At 42.1% G+C, this 22762-nt stretch overlaps 1 protein-coding gene across 1 annotated transcript in view; it reads right to left on the bottom strand.

Annotated features, from left to right (window-relative positions):
• Nucleotides 1-4801: 4801 nt before the first annotated feature.
• TXLNB (taxilin beta) overlaps nucleotides 4802-22762 on the bottom strand; it is a 53685-nt gene continuing 35724 nt past the window's right edge. The window contains exons 7-10 of the mRNA XM_064360626.1: nucleotides 21678-21752; nucleotides 13053-13145; nucleotides 9539-9634; nucleotides 4802-8040 (exon numbers count right to left, since the gene is read on the bottom strand). Of these exons, the coding sequence (XP_064216696.1) occupies nucleotides 7228-8040; nucleotides 9539-9634; nucleotides 13053-13145; nucleotides 21678-21752 (1077 nt within the window). The 3' untranslated portion in view covers nucleotides 4802-7227. The remainder of the gene's footprint in view (nucleotides 8041-9538; nucleotides 9635-13052; nucleotides 13146-21677; nucleotides 21753-22762) is intronic.

Genomic DNA, 22762 nt, shown 5'->3' with positions numbered 1-22762 from the left:
CCCATTTGGAATGGGCATATTTATGCAATGCCTGTATCCACATTGTGTCTAGGGAGTAACTAACTTGTTTTTGATTTTACAGACTCATAGGCAGAAGGGACTTGCCTTGTTTCATATAAGACTTTGGACTTGGACTTTTGGGTTAATGCTGGAATGAATTAAGACTTTGGGGCACTGTTGAGAAGGCATGAATATGTTTTAAAATGTGAGGACATGAGATTTGGGAGGGGCCGGGGCAGAATGATATGGGTAGGCTCTGTGTCCCCACGCAAATCTCACCTTGAATTGTAATCCCCATAATCCCTATGTGTCAAGGGTGGGACTGGAGGGAGGTAATTGGATCACAGGGGTGGTTTCCCCCATGCTGTTCTCATAAGAGTGATATGAGATGTGGGCAGGGAAGTGCTTTGTAGAGAAAGGTAGTGTCCCTGGTGAGAGCTCCACCCTTGGGCCTGTGCCCAAGGACCTAGGTGAGGACAGACACTCCTGTTTTCATGTCCAAATGTTGCATTTTCCAAGACCACCCTGGCCCACCACATCCCCCAATCCTGTGCCTATACAAACCACAAGACCCTAGCAGGCACAGACACAGTGGCTGGATGTCAAGAGGAACATACCAGTGGAAGAACACACAGGCAGCTGGACATCGAGAGGAGCAGAAGAGCACACTGACAGGCACTAGCAAAAGTTGTCAGGCCATCAACAGTGGGACAATGTGGAATTTGGCCAGGGGTGGTCAGAGGAGAGTTTGGATGCTGGGCAGCCAACTCCAGGGGAAGACTACCTCCCCACTCCATCCCCCTTTTGGCCTCCCCATTCACCTTGCTGAGAGCTACATCTACTCAGTAAAACCTTGCACTTATTCTCTAAGCCCACATGAGATCCAATTTTTCTGGTACACTAAGGCAAGAACCCGGGAGACAGAAAGCCCTCTGTTCATGTGATAAGGCAGAGGGTCTAATTAAGCTGATTAACACAAGCTAAACTGAAAGAGTGCACTGTAGCACATGACCACTGGGGCTTCCAGAGCTGTAAACACTCAGCCCTAGATGCAGAGGGTTTGGCGCTCTCCACCACTTACCAGTCTGCATACTCCCCCCGGGGGTATGAGCAGTGGGGCACCAAAGAAGCCAGTCACACTTCCATTGGCAGTGGGGATAAGGGATTTCCCATTTCAATAGTGAGTGAGTTCTCACAAGATCTGATGGTTTTATAAGCATCTGGCATTTCCCCTGCTTGCACTCACTCCATCCTGTTGCTCTGTGAAGAAGGCACCTGCTTCTCCTTTGCCTTTGGCCATGACTGTAAGTTTCCTGAGGCCTCCCAAGCCATGCAGAACTGTGAGTCAAGCTTCTTTCCTTTATAAATTACCCAGTCTCAAGTATTTCTTCATAGCAGTGAGAAAATAGACTAATACACTGGCTCAAGCAATCCTCCTGCCTAAGCCTCCTAAGTAACTGGGACCACAGGTGCCTTCCACCACACCTGGCTAATTTTTGTAATTTTTGTGGAGATGGCATTTTGCCATGTTGCCCAGGCTGATCTACAACTGCTGAGCTCAAGTGATCCCCCTGATCTGCCCGCCTTGGCCTCCCAAGGTCCTGGAATTACAGACCTGAGCCACTGTGCCTGGTCACTTTTATTATTCTAAGAGAAACACAAATAAGAATTCTTAAAAATAAGGCAGCAACCCTGAAAACCATGTTTGTAAAAATTCCTCAGGTTGGAGTTTTGGTGTTAAAGTATATTAAGGTCATCATGGATTGGGCTTTTTATTGCTATTCTGCTTCCACAAAAGCGTTCACCAGTTTATATGCCTCTCCTTTCATTGTTCTTAATAGTCTTAAGATTTTATCTTATATGTCATATCTTATCTTAAGGTCTTACCCTCTATATAATAGCTTATTTGAGCTCTCACTTTCACATTTTTTTTGAAAACATGCAATGTATTGGCCAGGCACAGTGGCTTACACCTGTAATCCCAGCATTTTGGGAGGCCGAGGTGGACAGATCATGAGGTCAGGAGATTGAGAACATCCTGGCCAACATGGTGAAACCCCATTTCTACTAAAAATACAAAAAATTAGCCAGGCATGGTGGCACCACCAGTAGTCCCAGCTACTTGGGAAGCTGAGGCAGGAGAATCACTTGAACCCAATAGGCAGAGGTGGCAGTGAGCTGAGATCGTGCCATTGCAGTCCAGCCTGGGCAACAGAGCAAGAGACTCTGTCTCAAAAAAAAAAAAATGTAATGTGTCTATTCTAGATATTTTACCTATAACATATATACATATGTAATAGATACAATAGCTATCAGATTGAAAGTGTTTTCTTGTTTTCCCCCCCTTGTAACATAATGTCTTCATGCTTGGCTTCTAGCAAGAATAGTTTTTGTGTTATTTGACATAAAATGTCATTAATTGACTGTCAGTTCTGAAATAATGAGCTTTACACGTTGGTATGTTTTAGTTATGACATGAGGTAATTGAACATTATATCACTTAAAAAAAAAAGTCAAAGTGGGATAGATGCTGGCATGAATAGAAATCTTGGGCTCTAAAATCCAGCAGGAAGGACTTGCATTTGGATTTAACCAAGCTTGACTGTGCTGTTGAAATAATTTATTCCTTTTGTTATCTCCTGGCAAGGTGAAGTAGCTTCTGTGAATAATTTTTGTGCCATAGATCAGTGAATTTCTAAGTTTATGCTGCTAGTTAAATGTTTCTACCAAATATCCTTATTCACACAGTAAACTATTCTTTTTTATAGTTTGTTTTTGTCAGGAAAGCTAATACTAAGTATCCTTTGAAAATACTGATGTAAGCCTGGGCACGGTGGCTCGCGCCTGTAATCCTAGTATTTGGGGAGGCTAAGGCGGGTGGATCACTTGAGGTCAGGAGTTTGAGACCAGTCTGGCCAACATGGTGAAACCCGGTCTCTACGAAAAATACAAAAATTAGCTGGGCATGGTGGCAGGTACATGTAATCTCAGCTACTCGAGAGGCTGAGGCAGAAGAATCGTTTAAATCCAGGAGGTGGAGGTTGCAGTGAACTGAGATAGTGCCACTGCACTGCAGCCTGGACAATAGAGTGAGACTCAGTCTCAGAAAAAAAAAAAAGAGAGAGAGAGAAAAAAAATACTGGTGTAAATACTCATCTATGAGACCACAATTAAACTTAGGTCAAATTTTATACCTCTGTACTATGGGCATGTGTATGTGTGTGTGTGTGTGTGTGCATTCACACACACATGTGACAGAGGCTAGCATTTGTAGAACTTCTATCCAGAGATACCACCAAAGAGATTTAACTTTAGTATTGAGGATACAACTTAAGAGGGTTGAGAAAAATCTTCATTATTATCACATGAAAGCTTCTGTTCCAACAGAGTACTCTCATGGTTGATGTAATGATAACTTTAATTTTCAAGTTCTAAAATACAGAAATTTAAACCTTGTGAAAATTGAACCCTTATGTCCCACTTGCCTGTGAAACCCTCCTCGCCGGTTTATGATGAGAATGAACTTTGGAGGCCAGAATCCTTATTTTCATTTCATATCTTCCATTAGCAAATTCTTTACATTTTAAATTATTTTACTTTCTGTAAATACTGGATTTAACTACTGGTTAGAGGAGAATGGGCTGAGAAACTTGCTCTGAAGCCATCTCCCTCTCCTGTTCCTTGTTAGTCTTATTGAAAAGCAGCGTCAGTTTTACAACGAACACACGTTACTTTTATAATCTCAAAAAAGGCGGTATTTAAAAAGTGTACATCAATATCAGGCCCAAAGGAGCACAATTCAGCCTTATGAGCAGGCCTTACCTTTCCACCTTCCCTGGCTCACAGTCCTCTTCTCAAGGCATGCTAGGAAATACGGTGTTTGAGAAGCCCCTCCCAAGTCAGTGTGGACTGAGAGAGAGAAGAATCAATCAAAAGGCAAAGCAGCTGGGCCTCTTTGAGTCTTGTTTGATGACATTCTTGGAGCAGTCAAAAGAACTGGAGAGAGGAAAAGCGCACTGACACCTCTGTGCTTCCTCCCTTCCTCCAAGAGAAGGCAGAGAAGCCTGTGGAAATGTGGTCTCATGGGAGACTGGTACTGAGAAACATATTGGCCGTGTGAGAACTGTCCACCCACAGCTGCATGGCCAGGCAGAGGAGTCTGGGTTTTGTTTTCTTATCAGCCCTGGGCACTCCGTTTCCAGTGCTTCTCTCTTGTAGGCCTCAGTGACATTTTTTCTTTTTTTGAGACAGGGTCTCACTCTGTCACCCAGGTTGGAGTACAGTGGCATGATCTTGGCTCACTGCAGCCTCAACCTTCCAAGCTCAAGTGATCCTCCTGCCTCAGCCTCCCAAGTAGCTAGGAGCACAGGCGTGTACCACTATGCCTGGCTAATTTTTTAAAAAAATTTTTGTGGAGATGGGGGTTTCGCCGTGTTGCCCAGGCTGGTCTTGAACTCCCGGGCTCAAGTGATCCTCCTACGTTGGCTTTCCAAAGTGCTGGGATTACAGGCGTGAGCCACCATGCCTTGCCTTAGTGATTTTTAACTGTAGCTTGATTATATTATTTCTCTCTCTCTTTCTCTCTCTCTCTCTGTGTCTCTGTCTCACACACACACACACACACACACACACACACACGCCAATGTTTTCAAAGTGTTGACTACATGTAATTCTACTCAGTGACCCAAAACTCAATTAACTACAGAATAAAACTATAATTTTCATTAGGTATTGTTGAAACATAGAAGTAACAAAAATAAAAATAGATGAAAGTTAGAAAAATAAAATAACTACTAGAGAATTTAGGAAGAGAAGTATCTTTTTAATAGATATGTAAATTATAGTTATTTAATTTAGAAGACACCAATAACTTTAGTGTTTCTAGAAAGTAGATGGCATTTCTAAAAAATAGTTACATAAATTTGATAAAGAACAGATATTCCTTCTGCATTTAGGCCTTTATGATTTATTGTCATAATTAGTAACGCTAAAGTCTAACACAAAGGGCTATAATAAAACATTCTTTGAATATTAAAATAATTCCCCCAAAACCTAGATTAAGCTTTACAAATTTCAGGCAAGTCATTTCATCTGAAACTCTGTCCAAGATACACATGGTTGTGAGTAATGTGTCACTGTGAAAGTCTTTTGGATGAAAATAATGAACTTTGGGTTTTAGAACATTTGATTTACTGCCTTTGGATTCCTCGCCTGCCTGTTTGTCTTGCTAAACATTCAGACTAAGACTTTGCTATGACTAATCTTACTCCGTTCTTGGATGTTCTGCCTTTATAAATAGTGGAGAAGGAGACCCTCCTGGATTATGGTGAATATTTAGCTCTGAATCAAATGAATGTTTAAATCTCTAAGACTTGCAGTAATGTTGAATTTGGCTGGATACCCTGTGGTTATAATATTTTAAGCCTTTAAAAATACACAGATTCTCAAATAGCGACAAGCTTTTTTCCTGATTTTTTTCCTGCCTAGCAACTTTGTTATTATCCTCAATGTCTACCTCAAACAAATTGTATGCAGTTTACAATTCTTGTAGCATATGGTTGCTGCCTACAAGGGCTTTGTGTGCCTTGGCAAACAGCCACATGCAACATTAAAGAATGATTTGCTGGATGAGTATTAGAGAATTTTATTTCTATCCATTTTTCTACTTAAGCTCAACTTTTAAGATAGGGTTGGGTTAGACATTGTTTCTTTCTTCCCTTCTCCCTCCTTCCTTCCTTCTCTTTCCTCTCTCTCCCTCTCTTTTCTGTTTCATTATTGCAGTTACCCTTTACCTTAGGTAGAGTAATTTAAGCTTTCAGTATCATTAGAGGTTCTTATCAAACAATGTTAACGTAATACTCGTGTAGACAATCCCAGGTGTTTCTAGTTTTTGCCTTCTCCTGAATCCTCACCTGTATTTCAAATCATTTTGATTAAAATCCATTGGTTTTTTTGTTTTGTACTTCTGGCCTCCTAAGGAGAAATCCTCATGGCAAAAAATATATTAAGACCCAGTGTAGATTTGTTTTGGAAAAACAATAGGTTTATCTAGCATTAATTGAGATGAGGGCTAGGTGTAATTTCCTGCTGCAAAGGAGAAATTTTGAAGGAAGGAGCAGAAGCTTTTAGAAATAGGCTGCATCTGATAGCAAGAGACGAACATTCTGTCTTGAAACATTAGTAGTGCAAGAGGCAGGGGATCAAAGCACAGCCCCTTCTTAGTGTGAGGCCCCTTAACCCTTTAATCCCGAGCTCTGTTTCCCACCTCCAGCCCTTTCCTTGCAGGAAGCCTGGAATGGGATGCCTCGGCACATGGCGGGGTGGCAAAGCAATGGGCTGAGAAGTGTAGGAGAAACAGCTGCCAAGAGGTGAGCTTGTGTTTCTCTTTTCTGTTTTGGGTCCCTTGTGGCCATCTTTGTGTCCATGCTGTCTGCACAGATTGTAGTCTAATTGCTTTTCTGCCATTTGATCAACAGGTTGAATTCACTTATCTCCCACTGGGTTATTTTTGCCCAACATCATGATAGCCTAAATACTTACAGTCTGAACTCAGTTTGGATTTATAAAGTGTTAAGTCTACCATAGTCCCAAGTGCAAGTAAGAGATCGTTTTTCTGATTAGCATCTAAATATTCTGCATTGAGAAAAATGCATTAAGGGGTGAGAGAAATGTATGCATAATGATGAATTTATATATATATATAAAATATATACATGTATATATTCACACATCTATATATATGCATATATATACACATATACTAAATATGCATATATTATGTATATGTATAGTTGAAATGTAACGTGGACATCCATAAATTACCATGGAACTTATTAAACTATGTATCCAAATAAGCAGAACATCACATTTTCAGTATTTATATATTGCAGTGGAAGTCTTTAAACATCAAATCTTACTGGTGATTAAGAAACTTAATTATCATCTTAACAGAAAAGTAATATAAATTTGCTATCTGTATGTTTTGTTGCCATGTGTGAAAATTATACTGTCAACCAGTGTTAAATAGAAAAGCTTTAAATCAGTTATAAATTGAGAACAAATAGCAAAGGCTGAATGAATGTGCTCTACATAACATTAAAAAATGTCTTGATCCTAATTCTCTTTCATTTGACATCTCTAGTCCTTAATGCCTTTTTCAGAAGACAATCTGTTATGCTGAAGATAACAGGAAGAGTCATGAAGAAGCCTCAGAAGGCATAGTGAGGCTTAGTCGACGCCTTCCAGATTGGTGTCAGCCATGTTGGGCAGCTGGGGCCCAGCTGAGGCCCCTACTGGCAGCTCCTCTGCTGCTGCTGCTGGTGGGGGCTGCCTACTGGGCTCACATGCAGGCACTATGGCTGCAACGTGCTCTTCTGCTGTGCAAGCTGGAGCAGGCACATCTGCCTCCATCTCCTGTAGGGAGGCCTCGGTGGGAGCCTGTGGCGCCTGACCGGAAGCTTCTGCCTCTGGCTTCCGGGACTGCTGATCAACCTGTGCGCCATCGGGGAGACCCTCGCATTGGGCTTCAGCTACCAACCCGACAGGGGAATTACTGGCTTTGGAGGGAGGTTCAGCCTCACTGCCTCCTTCGGCTTCAGCCCGAGGAGTTAGGGGAGGCAGAGGAGACTCTGAAACCCCTGAAGGGTTCAGAGGGGGCTGCTCTGGCTCCTTGAGGGTGGCGTCACCACTCTCCTGAGAACTGCCGATTTCTGACTGGGTTCTGCCCATTTCCGGTTGGGTTTCTTTGGACTGGCACGGGGCTGACTCCGGATGATGAATTATCATGAAGGCTGTGGCCAGATTTTTCACAGCGTTTTGGACGCTATTAACTTCCTCTGCGTCGATCTCTTGATCCACAGAGACATTTGACTCTGGCTCTTCATCAGAGGTATGCTGACTCTGGTCATCTTTTTCAGATATTTTTGCTTCTCTGATTTTTTTGTAGAGCTCGTTTCTCTCTTCTTGTAAAGCACGGCAGAGGTTCTCTAGCCTCCCAATTTTCATCACGAAGCACTCATATTCTTTAGCTCTCAGTGCTTTCTGTGATGTAAAAACACACACACATACACACACATATGAAATGACATGATAAGCAAAATGTCCAGGATGCTCTCTGGAAACAAGTAAACCCATTTGTCCCAGAATTTGTCTACTAGGCTCTGGGACCTGGCCACACTTCCTTTTTTTTTTTGAGATGGGCTCTGTAGCCCAGGCTGGAGTGCAGTGGCGCGATCTCGGCTCACTGCAACCTCCGCCTCCCGGGTCCCTGTTCAAGCAGTTCTCCTTCCTCAGCCTCCCAAGTAGCTGGCATTACAGGCACGAGCCACCATGCCCAGCTAATTTTTGTATTTTTTAGTAGAGTCAGGGTTTCACCATGTTGGCTGGTCTGGTCTTGAACTTCTGACCTTGTGATCCGCCCGCCTCGGCCTCCCAAAGTGCTAGGATTACAGGCATGAGCCACCACGCCCGGCCGACTGGTAGCTTTTTAATCATCGTAGCCTGTTCATTGGGAAAGAAAGATGGTGGGGCTTCCTTATGCTTTGGTCCATAACCTCTCAAATCTTAGATTGGATGAATTTTCTGCTTCTAAGACTTAGAAGGCAGAAACAAGACTTTTGGCAAGAGATGTATTGGGACGTGGGTCTCAGCAATGCCTTCCTTATCTATTCTATGAATAAACTGCTGTGTGCTAATCCCTGCAACCATTTGATTTATGTTGATGAGTAATAAGTATATTTCTCTGGAATTGGTTGCAATTTGGGAAGAATTGTTAGAACAGTAATTATAACCATAGAAATCCACCACATACTAATTCATGATGCTGGCTGCTCAAACGATTTAATTTTTTCTCTAGAAATGTTGGTGTATTTGTGCATGAAAATGTTCCTAATTATCTCACTCCTTCACCTCTCTTTCAGACCTTTTTCTCCCACTCGTTATACATGAAGAGACCTTCACCTGTAAGCCCTACCTCTGAGATCAGGGGCCGTGTATCTTTGCCTTTAGACTCTCAAAACCTACTTGGAACCTAGCATGAGATCAGTATTTAAATGTTTTTGGAGGAATTCAAAAGAGATATCTCCATATCTGTTTATATTATGAAGTAGCACATGAACTGGACACATGGGCTGGTGTCTTGCAGTATATTTAAATCAACTAATTAATTAGCACCTGTTATGTGTCAGGCACTGGGGAAATTCAAAGTAAAGTAAGACACTCAGCCTACCTTTAAGAAATTCACAGCCCTTAAGGGGGACAGCTGCTCGGGGGACAGCTGCTCTGGGTACAGCTATTGAATCAACAAGTAAGCTTGTGACTTAGGGTAACAAAGCTCTTGATGAGCCTGGATTCATCAAGATTCCAAATGACCTTTGCTCTTACTATATTTGTTACAATTTAAAATGTCACATCCCCCCACCCCAAACTCAGCTCCTTTCCAAACATTACCATTTATACTATTATCAGGTAATAATTGTATCATGAGTATGAATATTTTGACTAGACAGAGGGGATTAAAGCTAAGGGAAAACTTCCTCACCTCTTCAATCATGTCCAACAGAGCTTTGTTACAGTTCTCAAACCGGGCTTTCCACGTGGCTGTGTCCTTTTCCAGCTTCTTCATTTTCTTAGTTGTCTACAGAAATTAGAGTGTATGAGTGTTAATCTTGAAGAGTGAGTATCAAGGAAGCTATTAGCTCTATATGTGACACAAGGAGAAGTCCTTTTGTTACCAGCTGCTGAAGCAAACAAATGTTCAGTGTCAAGAATGAAGATTGCTGCAGAGTCATGATTTATTTCTGAGCCATCTAGGGCAGTGTCGAGTAAACTTATTTGCACCTGAGCCAATTCAGGAAAAAGGAAATGACATAGGGGCACATGGTTTTGTCAGTGCTTTTTCTTTCATTTAAAAGAAGAATATCTTTATTGAGTCCCATGAATAAGCCTGCAACCTAGGATATTTATTGAATAGAAGACTGTCATAGTGGGAAAGCTAGCATGGCCTTTTTAGCCATTAAAATGTTGATAATATCTGGACATATCTGAGAAGTAGCTGCACAAAAGCCACCTCTGTATTTTCTGGGTCTTTACATTTATAGAGTGAGGTAGAGTTCCCAAAATGTGATTACATGTATTATTTGTTTGATCCTTGAAGCACTCACTCCCACAAGGAAGGTTCTATTTTCACCCCCATTATATTTTATTTTATTTTATTTTTTTGAGACAGAGTCTCGCTGTGTCACCAGGCTGGAGTGCAGTAGTGCAATCTTGGCTCACTGTAACCTCTGTCTCCCGGGTTCAAGCAATTCTCCTGCCTCAGCATCCCAAGTAACTGGGACTACAGGCATGCAGCACCACACCCAGCTAATTTTTCTATTTTTAGTAGAGATGAGGTTTCAGCATATTGGCCAGGATGGTGTTGATCTCTTGACCTCGTGATCTGCCCACCTCAGCCTCCCAAAGTGCTGAGATTACAGGTGTGAGCCACCACACCCGGCCTTCACCCCCATTTTATAAATGGGGATAGCAAAGTTCTGAGAGGTAGAGTAATATTGAGGTAAATTAACAGAAGAGCGGGGCTGCCATTCTTTTATTTCATTTAATGCAGCATACGCGGTGTCTGCTGGTCACCAGGCCCTGGGCTGGGTTCGAGGAAGTGAGAAGTGAATAAAATTCAACCTGTCCTTTTTTGAACCTGAGACTACTCATGTTCTTGGTTGTAGGATCGCTTCTTTGCCTGGGTGAAGTGGAGAACTAGGCATGTATGCAGGTGCAGTTTTCCTGGATGAAACATAGCTGGGCACTTGCTGCTTGGTGCCAGCCTGGCTGAGGCTGGGTACCCATGGAGGTCAGAGGCTGGGCCCAAGACTGTCAGCCCCTGGCTCTATAGAAAAGCTAGGTTTTTAATTTTGATCATATGTTAATCTAGTTAGTAGTTTGTAAATTTTTTTTTTTTTCTTTTTTTTGAGATTGAGCCTCGCTCTGTCGCCCAGGCTGGAGTGCAATGACACGATCTTGGCTCACTGCAACCTCCACCTCCTGGGTTCAAGTGATTCTCCTGCCTGAGCCTCCTGACTAGCTGGGACTACAGGCATGTCCCACCATGCCAAGCTCATTTTTAGTGTATTTTCAGTGGAGACAGGGTTTCACCATGTTGGCCAGGTGGTCTTGAACTCCTGACCTCAAGTGATCTGCCTGCCTCAGCCTCCCAAAGTGCTAGGATTATAGGTATGAGCCACTGCATCTGGCCAATTGTTTGTAAACTTGTTAAGGTCATCAATCTTTTTTTTTTTTTTTTTTAGATGAGTCTTGCTCTGTCACCCGGGGTGGAGTGCAGTGGCGCGATCTCGGCTCACTGCAACCTCTGCCTGGGGTTCAAGTGATTCTCCTGCCTCAGCCTCCCAAGTAGCTGGGACTACAGGCATGTGCCACTATGCCTGGCTAATTTTTTGTATTTTCAGTAGGGATGGGGTCTCACTGTGTTACCCAGAATAGTCTTGATCTCCTGACCTTGTGATCCACCCACCTCAGTCTTGCAGAGTGCTGGGATTACAGGCGTGAGCCATCATGCCTGGCCAGGTCATCAGTCATTTTCAGGATGTGGCAAAATCTATGGGACCACACTTCACAAAAATGTATATATGTGCATCTTTTTTTTGTGTGTGCTAATTTCTAGGGAGTTCTCAGGCCAACTAATAAAGTCCATAAATGGACCCCAGACTAAGAACTCCTGATTTAATATTTATTTCGCGCTTAAAACAATGTAATTTTGAAGTAAAAACATTTTTTCCTGTTCTATTTATTCCAATTTTAAAATGCTAGAATTAAAAAAAATTTGAGAAAATGGATAGCTCCATTCTGGAGTGGGAAAACTGTAAATTTAACTAGTGTCAGTATTCTTCAGGTTGCTCATTTAGTTATAAAATTTGTCATAGTATTTTTAAAATATATTTTAAAAGGATGTTTTCTACACTTCAAAACTGTTAATACCAATCCCAGTTCAGAAACACAGTTCTGATGCTGATTCTGTACTGGGAAAACGCTGAACAGCTTTAAACATTACATTCAATAATAATACTGGCACCTTATATTTGAAAAATATTTGTAAAAAGTTAAATTCCTTCCAAAATACATTAATTTAACTTCACAGTCTTGTGAGTTAGGCAGGGAAAGTAATATCTGCATAGATTAAAACAAATTAGAGGCTGGGCGTGGTGGCTCATGCCTATAATTCCATCACTTTGAGAGGCTGAGGTGGATGGATCACATGAGGTCAGGAGTTTGAGACCAGCCTGACCAACACGGTGAAACCCATTCTCTGTTAAAAATATAAAATTAGCTGGGCATGGTAGTGCATGTCTGTAATCCCAGCTACTCAGGAGGCTGAGGCAGGAGAATTGCTTGAACCTGGGAGGCAGAGGTTACAGTGAGCTAAGATCGCACCATTGCACTCCAGCCTTGGCAGCAAGAGCAAAACTCCATCTCAAAAAAAATATATATATCTTCAGGAAGTTAGGTGAATAGTCCAACACTACCTGATAAGTAAGAACACACTAGAATTGAATTCAGACTTTCATCTTCTTATTCAAGGCTCTATCAGTTAAATCATATTATATAAGTTATTTTCTAAGAAGGCTCGTATAAGATGGTATTTCCTATTCTAATATTCTACTTTTGTATATTTGTATAAAAGTTGTTCTTGTTTTTTAAAAAATTCTTACAAGGGTATTTTTTGACTTCAGCATATACAGCATAATGTTAAGTTGCTAGCTCTGGTCTGTTTTTTCTTTTTTAGTTATCCATGGGGTTAGATAAAGAACTATTCTTCCTCAGAGTGAAAGTGTATCTGAGAAATTTTAGACTCTTGCTAAGATTCATTCACTAGATACTTACCAATTAAAAAATATGGCCCTAACCTCATTCCTAACCTATAAATATTTCACTACTTTGTGACATGCACCAAAATATCTTAGTGAGAGAAAAAGGAAACCAAAGGAAATTTGCCTGTCAAAACAGAAAACGTCAATATTTTGTTGGTGATAAGCAATACTCACTTTGTCCATTTCCTGTTTGAAAGTGGCAAACACCTCATTGCTTTTTGTCAGTGTGCTCTGGAATTCTTCAAACCGTCCTGAGTAGAGAGTGAGCTGTAAACAGAGGAAAGACTGGATCCTTCAGAATTCTTCCAGAAGAAAACAACAAGTCATTGTTCATTATTTAAAGGAATTCTCAATATAGTATTAATAATATATTTAGTTATTTTATTTATTATAAGATTAACCTAGGTCAGTGAGCCTAATTGAAATGTTTCTTTAAAGAAAAATAAAAAAATAGGCTGGGTGTGGTGGCTTATGCCTGTAATCCCAGCACTTTGGGAGGCCAAGCCAGGTGGACCACCTGAGGTCAGGTGTTTGAGTCCAGCCTGGCCAACATGGTGAAATCCTGTCTCTGCTAAAAATACAAAAATTAGCTGGGCATGGTGGTGGGTGCCTGTAATCCCAGCTACATAGGCGACTGAGGCAGAAGAATCGCTTGAACCTGGCAGTCGGAGGTTGCAGTGAGCTGGGATAGTGCCATGCACTCTAGCCTTGGCAACAAGAGTGAAACTCCATCTCAAAAAAAAAGAAAAGAGAAAATATGTTATTACTGTTTCATTATATTAAAACTTTTACCAATGTTTATTGAGTACTACGTGCATGGACTGTATGTACAAAAGTATTTAACACATGGATCTGCATTTGGGGGACCTGCACTTGTAATGAGAAGACAGTTTCAAAGACAACTTGACTACAGGACAATGGCTACAAAGTCAAGTCAGTTAAGGACAGTGGGTGATCATGTGAGCCACACGTTTATGGAAAAGGTGAACCTTGAACTTGGTCTTGAAGGAAGGGTAAAAATAGACAAATGAAAAGACGTGATAAAGGAAATGTGTCCTGGACACGGACAAGGGCCATTGCCATGATGCAGGTGTGCACCACTCTAAGCAGGTGCCATTTCTGTTTCAGACATCAGAGTTTTGTATGTTGATGAATACAGCATGCTAGCCAATAGCAGTTAAATGTCCCTTTTCATCAGTATCAGTTTATGTTATGTATAACATTTTTCTTTTTGGTGCCGCAAAAAAAAAAAAATTAGTACTGGGACAAAGGATTTGATTTCTTAGCAAAGCAATTCTTTTTACTTCTTGCAGAAAGGGTACTCCTGTTAGCAATCTTGCCATGAGAGTAAAATGAACAAAGGAATGCAGACATATTTGTTTCTTATGCATTTGGGGTTGTCCTTACTGCTGTGTCTCATCTCCGTTGGCTGGGGCCAGACCTCACAATCTAAACTAAAACCCAATTGGCTAATAACTTGAAACTTTTCTAAACAGGTAAAAGCAATGGAGAGCAAAAAAGGAAGTCCAAATAAGGAAGAGGCATAGGCAATGAGCTGGGACATGCCTGTGAGCACATCCAGCACAGGTATCTTGGTTAAAGTACAAAGACACAGAACGTACTACGTGCCTGTAAGCATGTCTAACAGCTACATAAGATAGGGCTTCTAACAAAAAGCAAGAAGGCTTTTGAAGAAAGTGTTTAAAACAAACTATTATTTTAACACTTATGAATTTTTCTTAAACAAGATAGGAAACTTTGAAGAGGAACATTTCTACTTCCTACAGTTTATTACACCAGTTTTCCACAGATGGAAGTAATAGGTCTTAAGGAAGAGATGCCTTTTTCTAACTTGCAGAGAAGCATTGTATGGATTAGCATTGCCAAGTATGTGGCTCACCAGAGAGATAGGGAGAGGAGCATTTGTATTGCCAAGTCCTTGATTCCAGTGCTTGCATTCAGGTTGGAAACGGGGGTAACACAGTGAAGGAAAGTGTGTAAATGCTTGATTGTTAGTTACAGTGAGAAAATAATAAAATCTTGTCTTTGAAAATAATATTAGGGTAGCATGTTTTGAATGGGAGAGGATTTAGTATGGATGATTCAGGTTGGTCAAGCCTCAATTTTCAAATGAATCTTTGGTACTCTTGGGTGTCCAGAATAGTCCCAAGTCCTCAAATGAGTGCAATATTTTCATACATCACATTTTTTGTATGAGGAAGCAGACTCGCAGCATCCATCAACAAACAAGAGCCCTGGCTGCACTGGATAGACCAGAAAGCTGGGGTATCAGCTGGAAGAAGGCACCGACTGGCCAGCTGGCGTTATCAGTGAGACTGTCTTTTTTAAAGTACAGAAAGCACCCTAAATGAAAGCTGGTAGATTGGAAAGCCGGCAGTTTTGGGGGGTGGGAGGAGAGAGGGAGTATGTATGAATCAGACAACCTCTAGAGCCCAGAAAATTGCTTATCTAGAATGGGGTTTCCCCAATAATTTGGAGTAGTAGAGATTTTACTGCAGTAGACAGGAATGAAAACAAAATGATAACATTAAATCATTTCCGTAGAATATTGATTATCTGAAGTCAAATGACAGCTGATCATCATTTTGAAATAACTCATTAGTACTGTAAGTATGGGACAGAACTGAAATTTGTTTCTCATGATTCCTTAACACATAGATTGAAGAAGACAGAGTACAGGGGCATCAGGGAATTCGTGGCCAAGAAGGTGCTCTAGGGTTTTACACATACACACACACACACACACACACACACACACACACACACACACGCACGGTGCCTAAGACAAGATTTACTGTTTTTTTTTTTCTTTTAAGAGACAGTCTGATGCTGTCACCCAGGGTGGAGTGCAATTGTGTGATCCTAGCTCACTGCAGCCTTGACCTCCTGGGCTTAAGGGATCCTCCTGCATCAGCCCAGAATATCAAGGCTATGGGCACATGACATCATGCTTGGCTATTTTTTTTTTAACCCAGACTGGTCTCAAACTCCTGGCCTCAAGCAATCCTCCTGCCTCATCCTTCCAAAATGTTGTGATTACAGGCATGAGCCACTGTGCCCAGCCAATATTTACTCATTATGTGCAATGCACTCTGACATATTCTGTTCAATTCCATTTTCATTTTTTTCAAAATACTGGCTGGAATCCACTGTGGGCTGGAATTGATTTCAGGGCCTACAAATGGGTCAGACCTTTTAGTCTGAGACACTCGGCCCTAGGGTTAGCTCTTGGGACTGGCTACCTACCCTGTATATCATCCATTGGCCTAGGGTGGGAAGAGCTACCCCCAGCAGATCCTGGTCACCTTCTATCACAAAATATTTTCATTTGTATTCTCAGCCAGACCCCTTCTATTAACATTTTTCCTTAATTTCACCCCATTCTTTTCCCAACTTAATCAGTAACTCTGGCAGAGTTACATAGAGGCCTCAGATACTGTGGTCTCCTGAGCTGGTCCTCCCAATTCCTCTTGCAGCCCTGTAGTTGCAGGCTGCAGACAGATGGGTGCAGGAGTGAGCACGTGTCTGGTCCATCTCACAGATGCAGCTTTGATGGAATCAGCAAGAACAACCACCCCCAGGACTTCAGCCCCAACATGAGCTAACAGAGGCATTAAAAGCGCTCAGGTTAGATTGTCTTCACTTAACTGGGTAAGAGTGTCATCATGTCTTACTTTTCCATGTGTACCTGTTATATTTTTTCATCATGTCTCAAAGTAAAGGCTTCAGAAAAGAAAAAGGCAGAATGTTCTTTTCGGTGTATTAATTGGGCAGATTTTGTTTCCTTTTCTTATATTTTCTTGTTGCTGGCTCATGAGCATGGAGAAGACAGACACACCCAGAGTTCTAAGAAGTAGTGTCTCGATTCATCACCAGCTCTTCTGTGCTTTTTCTAGTTATGGTTTTAGTTTTGGTTTTCCTTCAATTAAAAAACAATTAATTGTAGTAAAATACACATAATGTAAAAGTTACCATCCTAATCATTTTTAAGTGTATAGTCCAGAACTGCTAAGTATGTTTCCAATGTGGTGCAACCAATCTGCAGAACTTTTTCCATCTTGCAAAATGGAAACTTTATACACATTAAACAACAATTCCCCATTTCTCCTTTCAGTGACCAGTCTTTAATATTGTGCTTTTTTTCCTATTTGACCTCTCTATCAGGTAGCAAAAACTGTGGATTTCTCAGATAACTCTAACACTCTCTTCTACTTACTAAACGTCTGTACTTCTTGTTTACTGAATGGATATTTATTTGGTAGTGTCTTCCCTCTCACCGTCATGCTGACATGATGCATGTTTGGTTTCATGTGTCATGTTCCCAGTCTCACTTTGGTATTTCAGAAAACCATGGAAGGACATCAGAGGTCATGCATAGCATTTCTCCTGCCAGAGGCAGAAATAGAAACAAACTCTCTATGATTAGAACAACAACAAAAATTGCCTCAATAGGTCACTTTTTTTTTTTTGAGACAAGAGTTTCACTCGTTCACCCAGGCTGGAGTGCAGTGGTGCAATCTCAGTTCACTGCAACCTCTGCTTCCCGGGTTCAAGCACTTCTTGTGTCTCAGCTTCACAAGTAGCTGGGACTACAGATGCCCGCAACCACACCCAGCTAATTTTTGTAATTTTAGTAGAGACAGGGTTTTGCCATGTTGGCCAGACTGGTCTTGAACTCCTGATCTCGTGATCCTCCCACCTCAGCCTCCCAAAGTGCTGGGATTACAGGTGTGATTTAAATGGGCCAAGTGACAAACAGTCTTTTAACTGAGCACCAAATTTTAATTAGACATTCAAAGAGTATGGGAAACAACTGTGTCCAGGAATTGTCTTGGTAAACCTGTGGGATTTGGTTTGGGAGTAAGTCCAAGACAAGAATAGGTGCAGTAGTGCTCTCCTCTCACCCTGCAGAAGCATGGAGAGGACTTCAGACCTTAAAGACTCTGATTACATGCTTTTAACAATTACCCACTGATCTTCCCCATTGGGTAGTATTTCGTGTCCACATCAGATATTGCTGACTTCCCACATCTACTACTGTCTTCATCCTTATTGATCCAATGAACACTCTATTTGTAGTGACAATTGTATCCCATTGATCTTCTCTGACATTTATTCTGTTGCCTTGGCTTGTATAATTGAAAGCCAGACATTGCTTCCCTAAGTGAGAAGCCTGCTACCAATTGGCGAGCAGTTGTCTTATGACTGAAAAGTGACTTCTCTAGGAAAATAACACAATCTGTCCTTGATAATCCTCTTGCTCAGAACTTAGAAATGGGGCCTTGGCCTTATGCTACTCCCACTTCTTTCAAGACAGTGTAAAACCAAAGGAAGTGTGGGAGTGCTATGCAAAAGAATCTGTGATAGAGTTTGTTTTCAAAGTTTTAAAAATATAATGCTGATACTTTTTAATGAGGAGCTTGTTTAAACATGCTTACACATAGGGATTCGAGACCTCTATTTTCTTCTTGAGGTTTAAGTAATTATTAGAATTTCAAAGGTAACTTGGAGACAAAAAAAAAGACAAAGGAGAGTTCTTGCAACTAGTGAGGTTGCCTGCACTGTGAAACACTGTGGGCATTGGGTAAGAAGGCGGGGTCAGCTTAGCTTAGGGCCACACTTCTTCGGCTCTGGAAGTTCTCTATGCTCATGAACTAGAGCCGAAGAGCATCTTGGGATCATCTTTTCCAGTGGTTCTTCAACTTTTTTGCAACTCAAGACTCCCGTTGTCTCATATTTTCTTATATGAATCCTTACCTATGAAATACTACTACTAGTTCATACATTAATTAATAGCCCATACTTTTATTAACATTATTGTTATCACTACATTGTGAGTTCAACTAAGCAGAGATTTTTCTCTCTCTTATTGATGAATGTATCTCCAAACCTGGAACCATGCCTAGCACTTAGTAGATGCTCAGTAAATAGTGGTTGAATTAATGATGCTTATTTGGGGCCAGACACTGAGCAAAACGCTTTGCATGCATGATTTGAAAACCAACTGTGTATTACATATGCATTAACTGCATCCTTTTAAAAACTTAACCATAGGCATAATTTCCATCCACAGTTGCTGAGCAAGAGCTGATGTAGTATCAGAAACAACTACATTTTATATAGTAGCTGCTACCTTATGTGCTCATGTTTTGGAAACGCTGAAAAGTCACAGGCTCTCAAGGGTTGCAGGCCTCCAGCTTGGGGTCATTGATTCCTTACAGCATTTTCATTTTGCAGACAAGGAAACTTAGTTCCATAGAGGGTTAGGTGAGTTGCACAGGGTCACACAGCTTCTCAGGAAAAGAGCCAGGACTCAACCGGGCATGGTGGCTCATGCCTGTAATCCCAGCACTTTGGGAGGCTGAGGCAGGTGGATCATGAGGTCAGGAGTTCAAGACCAGCCTGGCCAAGATGGTGAAAACCCATCTCTACTAAAGATACAAAAATTAGCTGGGCACAGTGGCAAGTGCCTGTAATCCTAGCTACTTAGGAGGCTGAGGCAGAGAATTGCTTGAATCTGGGAAGCGGAGGTTGCAGTAAGCCAGGATCGTGCCACCACACTCCAGACTGGGCCACAGGATGAGACTCCACCTCCAAAAAAAAAAAAAAAAAAAGAGCCAGGACTCTGGCCCAGCGCCTGGACTCACAGATGAATGAGGAACAATAGCGAATCTAGAACCCCTGGTTGATGCTTTTTTAAGTTTGAGGGGGTGTAGGTGGGAAATTAGATCAAAACCTTTATATTTTTATTGTACAGGTCATTAAAGGCCTGGATTGTAATGCCAGCTGAGTGAATCACTCTGTAGCCTGGATAGCCCAGAGTTTAACAACATAATCTACTCTGCTCAAGTTGATTATCTTCCTTTTGCATGGAGGAGTAGAGATTGCATGTAGCCGATGATGTGAATAATGCACAGCTTCAAGTATTGTTTATTGTTCCCCTCAAGGTTCTGTGCAGTGAATGAGGCAGAGATAGAATTAGAGGCCTTGTTCCTTGGGCTCCCCCAACCCCTAGACAGTGAGGTCACACCCCTTTCCTTCTGCTAGACAGCCAGCAGTCGGCCACCCACCCTGTACCATGCTGTGATGAGTTCCGTGACTGCCTCAAGGATGATGTTGAGTTTGTAACTCTGAGCCCTCTAATTCAGACACATTATGGTTCTAACCTCTATGTACTTAGTGTATTAAAACAATTCTTCATTATCAGAGAGTAGTTCATACTGGAGAAAATAATTTATTCTTGCATTGCTATATACACATTGCAGAAATATGCTTTAAGAAGGCTAGATATGAAAATGTTCCCTGTGTTTTTGTCTATGTAGTGGTATAATCTGTGATTTTAAGTTTCTTATTTGCTCTTTTCTTTTACAATGAACACGATTGTGTGTGTGTGTATGTGTGTGTTTACAATGAACAAGTACTCAGCTGTCAGCACATAAACATTTACAAATCTTAAATTAATGCTGCCCGACTTGGAAGGTTTCTGATTTCTTTGCCTTCAGTGAATTTCTCCCTGTGACCTCACAGTCCCTTTAGCACTTGGGTGTTTCCCGAGGCAGCAGTGCTAGAGCCCGTCTGTGGCCTGTGGCAGGATGGTACTCCTGGAACCCACAGGGACCATTATTTAGGAGACGGGCAGAGCCCCAAGGCAGGGGGAAGGTAGGTGGGTCTGGCTTTCTTCCAGAGTCAGCTGTGGCATGAGTGTCCAGAATGGTCCCTCCTTTTTTTGAGTCTGAAATACGAACTCCCAGAGTCTAACAGAAGCACATAAAAGGTGCCACACAGCCAAATCAAAATGCTTCCTGACTTGCCTGCCACTTCTACCCATTCACCACCGACAAGGCCAACCTCTGATGGCACAGAAACTTGAATGGTGAATATTTTTCTCCTTTTCCCCTTCCTTCCTTCCTTCTCTCCTTCTTTCCTTCCTTCCTTCCTTCCTTCCTTCCTTCCTTCCTTCCTTCCCTCCTTCCCTCTCTCCCTCCCTCCCTCCCTCCTTCTCTCTCTCTCTTTCTCTCTGTCTCTCTTCTTTCTTTCTGACAGAGACTCACTCTGCCGCCCAGCTTGGAGGTGCAGTGACATGATCTCAGCTCACTGCAACCTCTGCCTCCCTGCAACCTCTGCCTCCCGAGTTCCAGTGATTCTCCCGCCTCAGCCTCCTGGGCAGCTGTGATTATAGGCATGTGCCACCACGCCTGGCTAATTCTGGTATTTTTAAAGTAGAGACAGGGTTTTACCATGTGGGCCAGGCTGGTCTCAAACTCCTGACCTGAGGTGATCTGCTTGCCTGGGCCTCCCAAAGTGCTGGGATTACAGGTGTGAGCCACTGTGCACGGCCTCATTTTCTTTTTATGACAAATAATATCAAAACACGAGGACATTTTAAGAATCGCCATTCATAGATGGTGCATCTGAGCAGTTTAAGTTTTCTTCTTACCTTAACAGGACAATGGGAGGGAGACAGAGGGAAAATAAGAAGCGCTAGGTGGGAACCTGGACAGCGGCTGACTCTGCTGACCACTGTGCTGTCATCCTTTGTCCGTCAGCAAACCTTTGACTGGATGCTGCCGGCACAGAACATTCCTTTTTCATAGATATAATATTGTGCTTTTATTTTTACTTAAAAATAGTAATAAATGTGAAGTTGTTCTTCATTTCCAACTCCCATCCCCCATCCCCTGCCACAGACGAGGCCTTCTGCCACCCACCTTTGGCCCCAGCCTTTTTATCTGGGCACAGTAAGGACAGCGCTCCCATGCCTTGTCCCCCTGACCTCACCTGAGCCTGCAGGACTGTCTCTTGTTCCTTCAGCACTTTGGCCTGAAGTTTCCACTCTGCCGCCTGGTTCAGCAACTATGAGAAGAGTGTGTGGAAAGATGGTCAGATTTGCCTTTTAGATTACCATTTGGCTGCAATTTGTCTATAAAACTTAATAACCTGCTCATTAACCTCCTTAAGTAATTTTTTGGAACTTTGAAAAGAATTTAAGAAAGCTAAAACAAAACAAAACAAAACAAAAAACAGGCCCAGCATGGTGGCTCATGCCTGTAATCCCAGCAATTTGAGAGGCCAATCTGGGAGGCTTGCTGGAGGCCAGGAGTTTGAGACCAGCTGGACTACACAGGGAGATCTTGTCACTAAAAAAAAAAAAAAACTACAAAAATTAGTCAGGGGTGGTGGTGCATGCCTGCAGTCCCAGCAACTCAAGAGGCTGAGGCAGGAGGATTACTTGAGCCCAGGAATCCCAGGTTGCAGTGAGCTTTGATGGCACTGCTGTACTCTAGCCTGGGCAACAGAGTGAGACTCCATTTCTAAAAGAAAGAAAAAGAAAGCCAAGAAAACAATTGGTCTAAAAAAGTTGGATTCTCAACTATAAAGTAGCAGTTTTAATGAAAAAAATAAAAAAGAAAAATAGTCTCCAGCTCAAGTATGAATCACACAGAATTCAACTTCCCACCACATTCTGGAAGCTTCTCTAGCAATCCTGGCCAACAGTCATTCAGCCTCTGCTTGACCTCTCCAGAACATCCCCACTTGGGGCACTTTTGTCAGCAATCTTTTCTTTTTTTTGTGAGACGGAGTTTCGCTTTTATCGCCCAGGCTGGAATGCAGTGGTGTGATCTCAGCTCACTGCAACCTCCACCTCCTGGGTTCAAGCGATTCACCTGCCTCAGCCTCCTCAGTAGCTGGAATTTCAGGCACCTGCCACCATGCCTGGCTAATTTTTGAATTTTAAATAGAGACAGGGTTTCGCCATGTTGACTAGGCTGGTCTTGAACTTCCGACCTCAGGTGATCCACTGCCTCAGCCTCACAAAGTGCTTGGATTACAGGCCTGAGCCACCGTGCCCGGCCAACAACTGT

This window comes from Aotus nancymaae, unplaced genomic scaffold, assembly GCF_030222135.1.
Source record: "Aotus nancymaae isolate 86718 unplaced genomic scaffold, 86718_ANA_hifiasm-v0.15.2.pri h1tg000040l, whole genome shotgun sequence".
Taxonomy (NCBI): domain Eukaryota; kingdom Metazoa; phylum Chordata; class Mammalia; order Primates; family Aotidae; genus Aotus; species Aotus nancymaae.
Note: the sequence above shows the minus strand (reverse complement) of the source record. Positions and strands in the feature narration are given on the sequence as shown.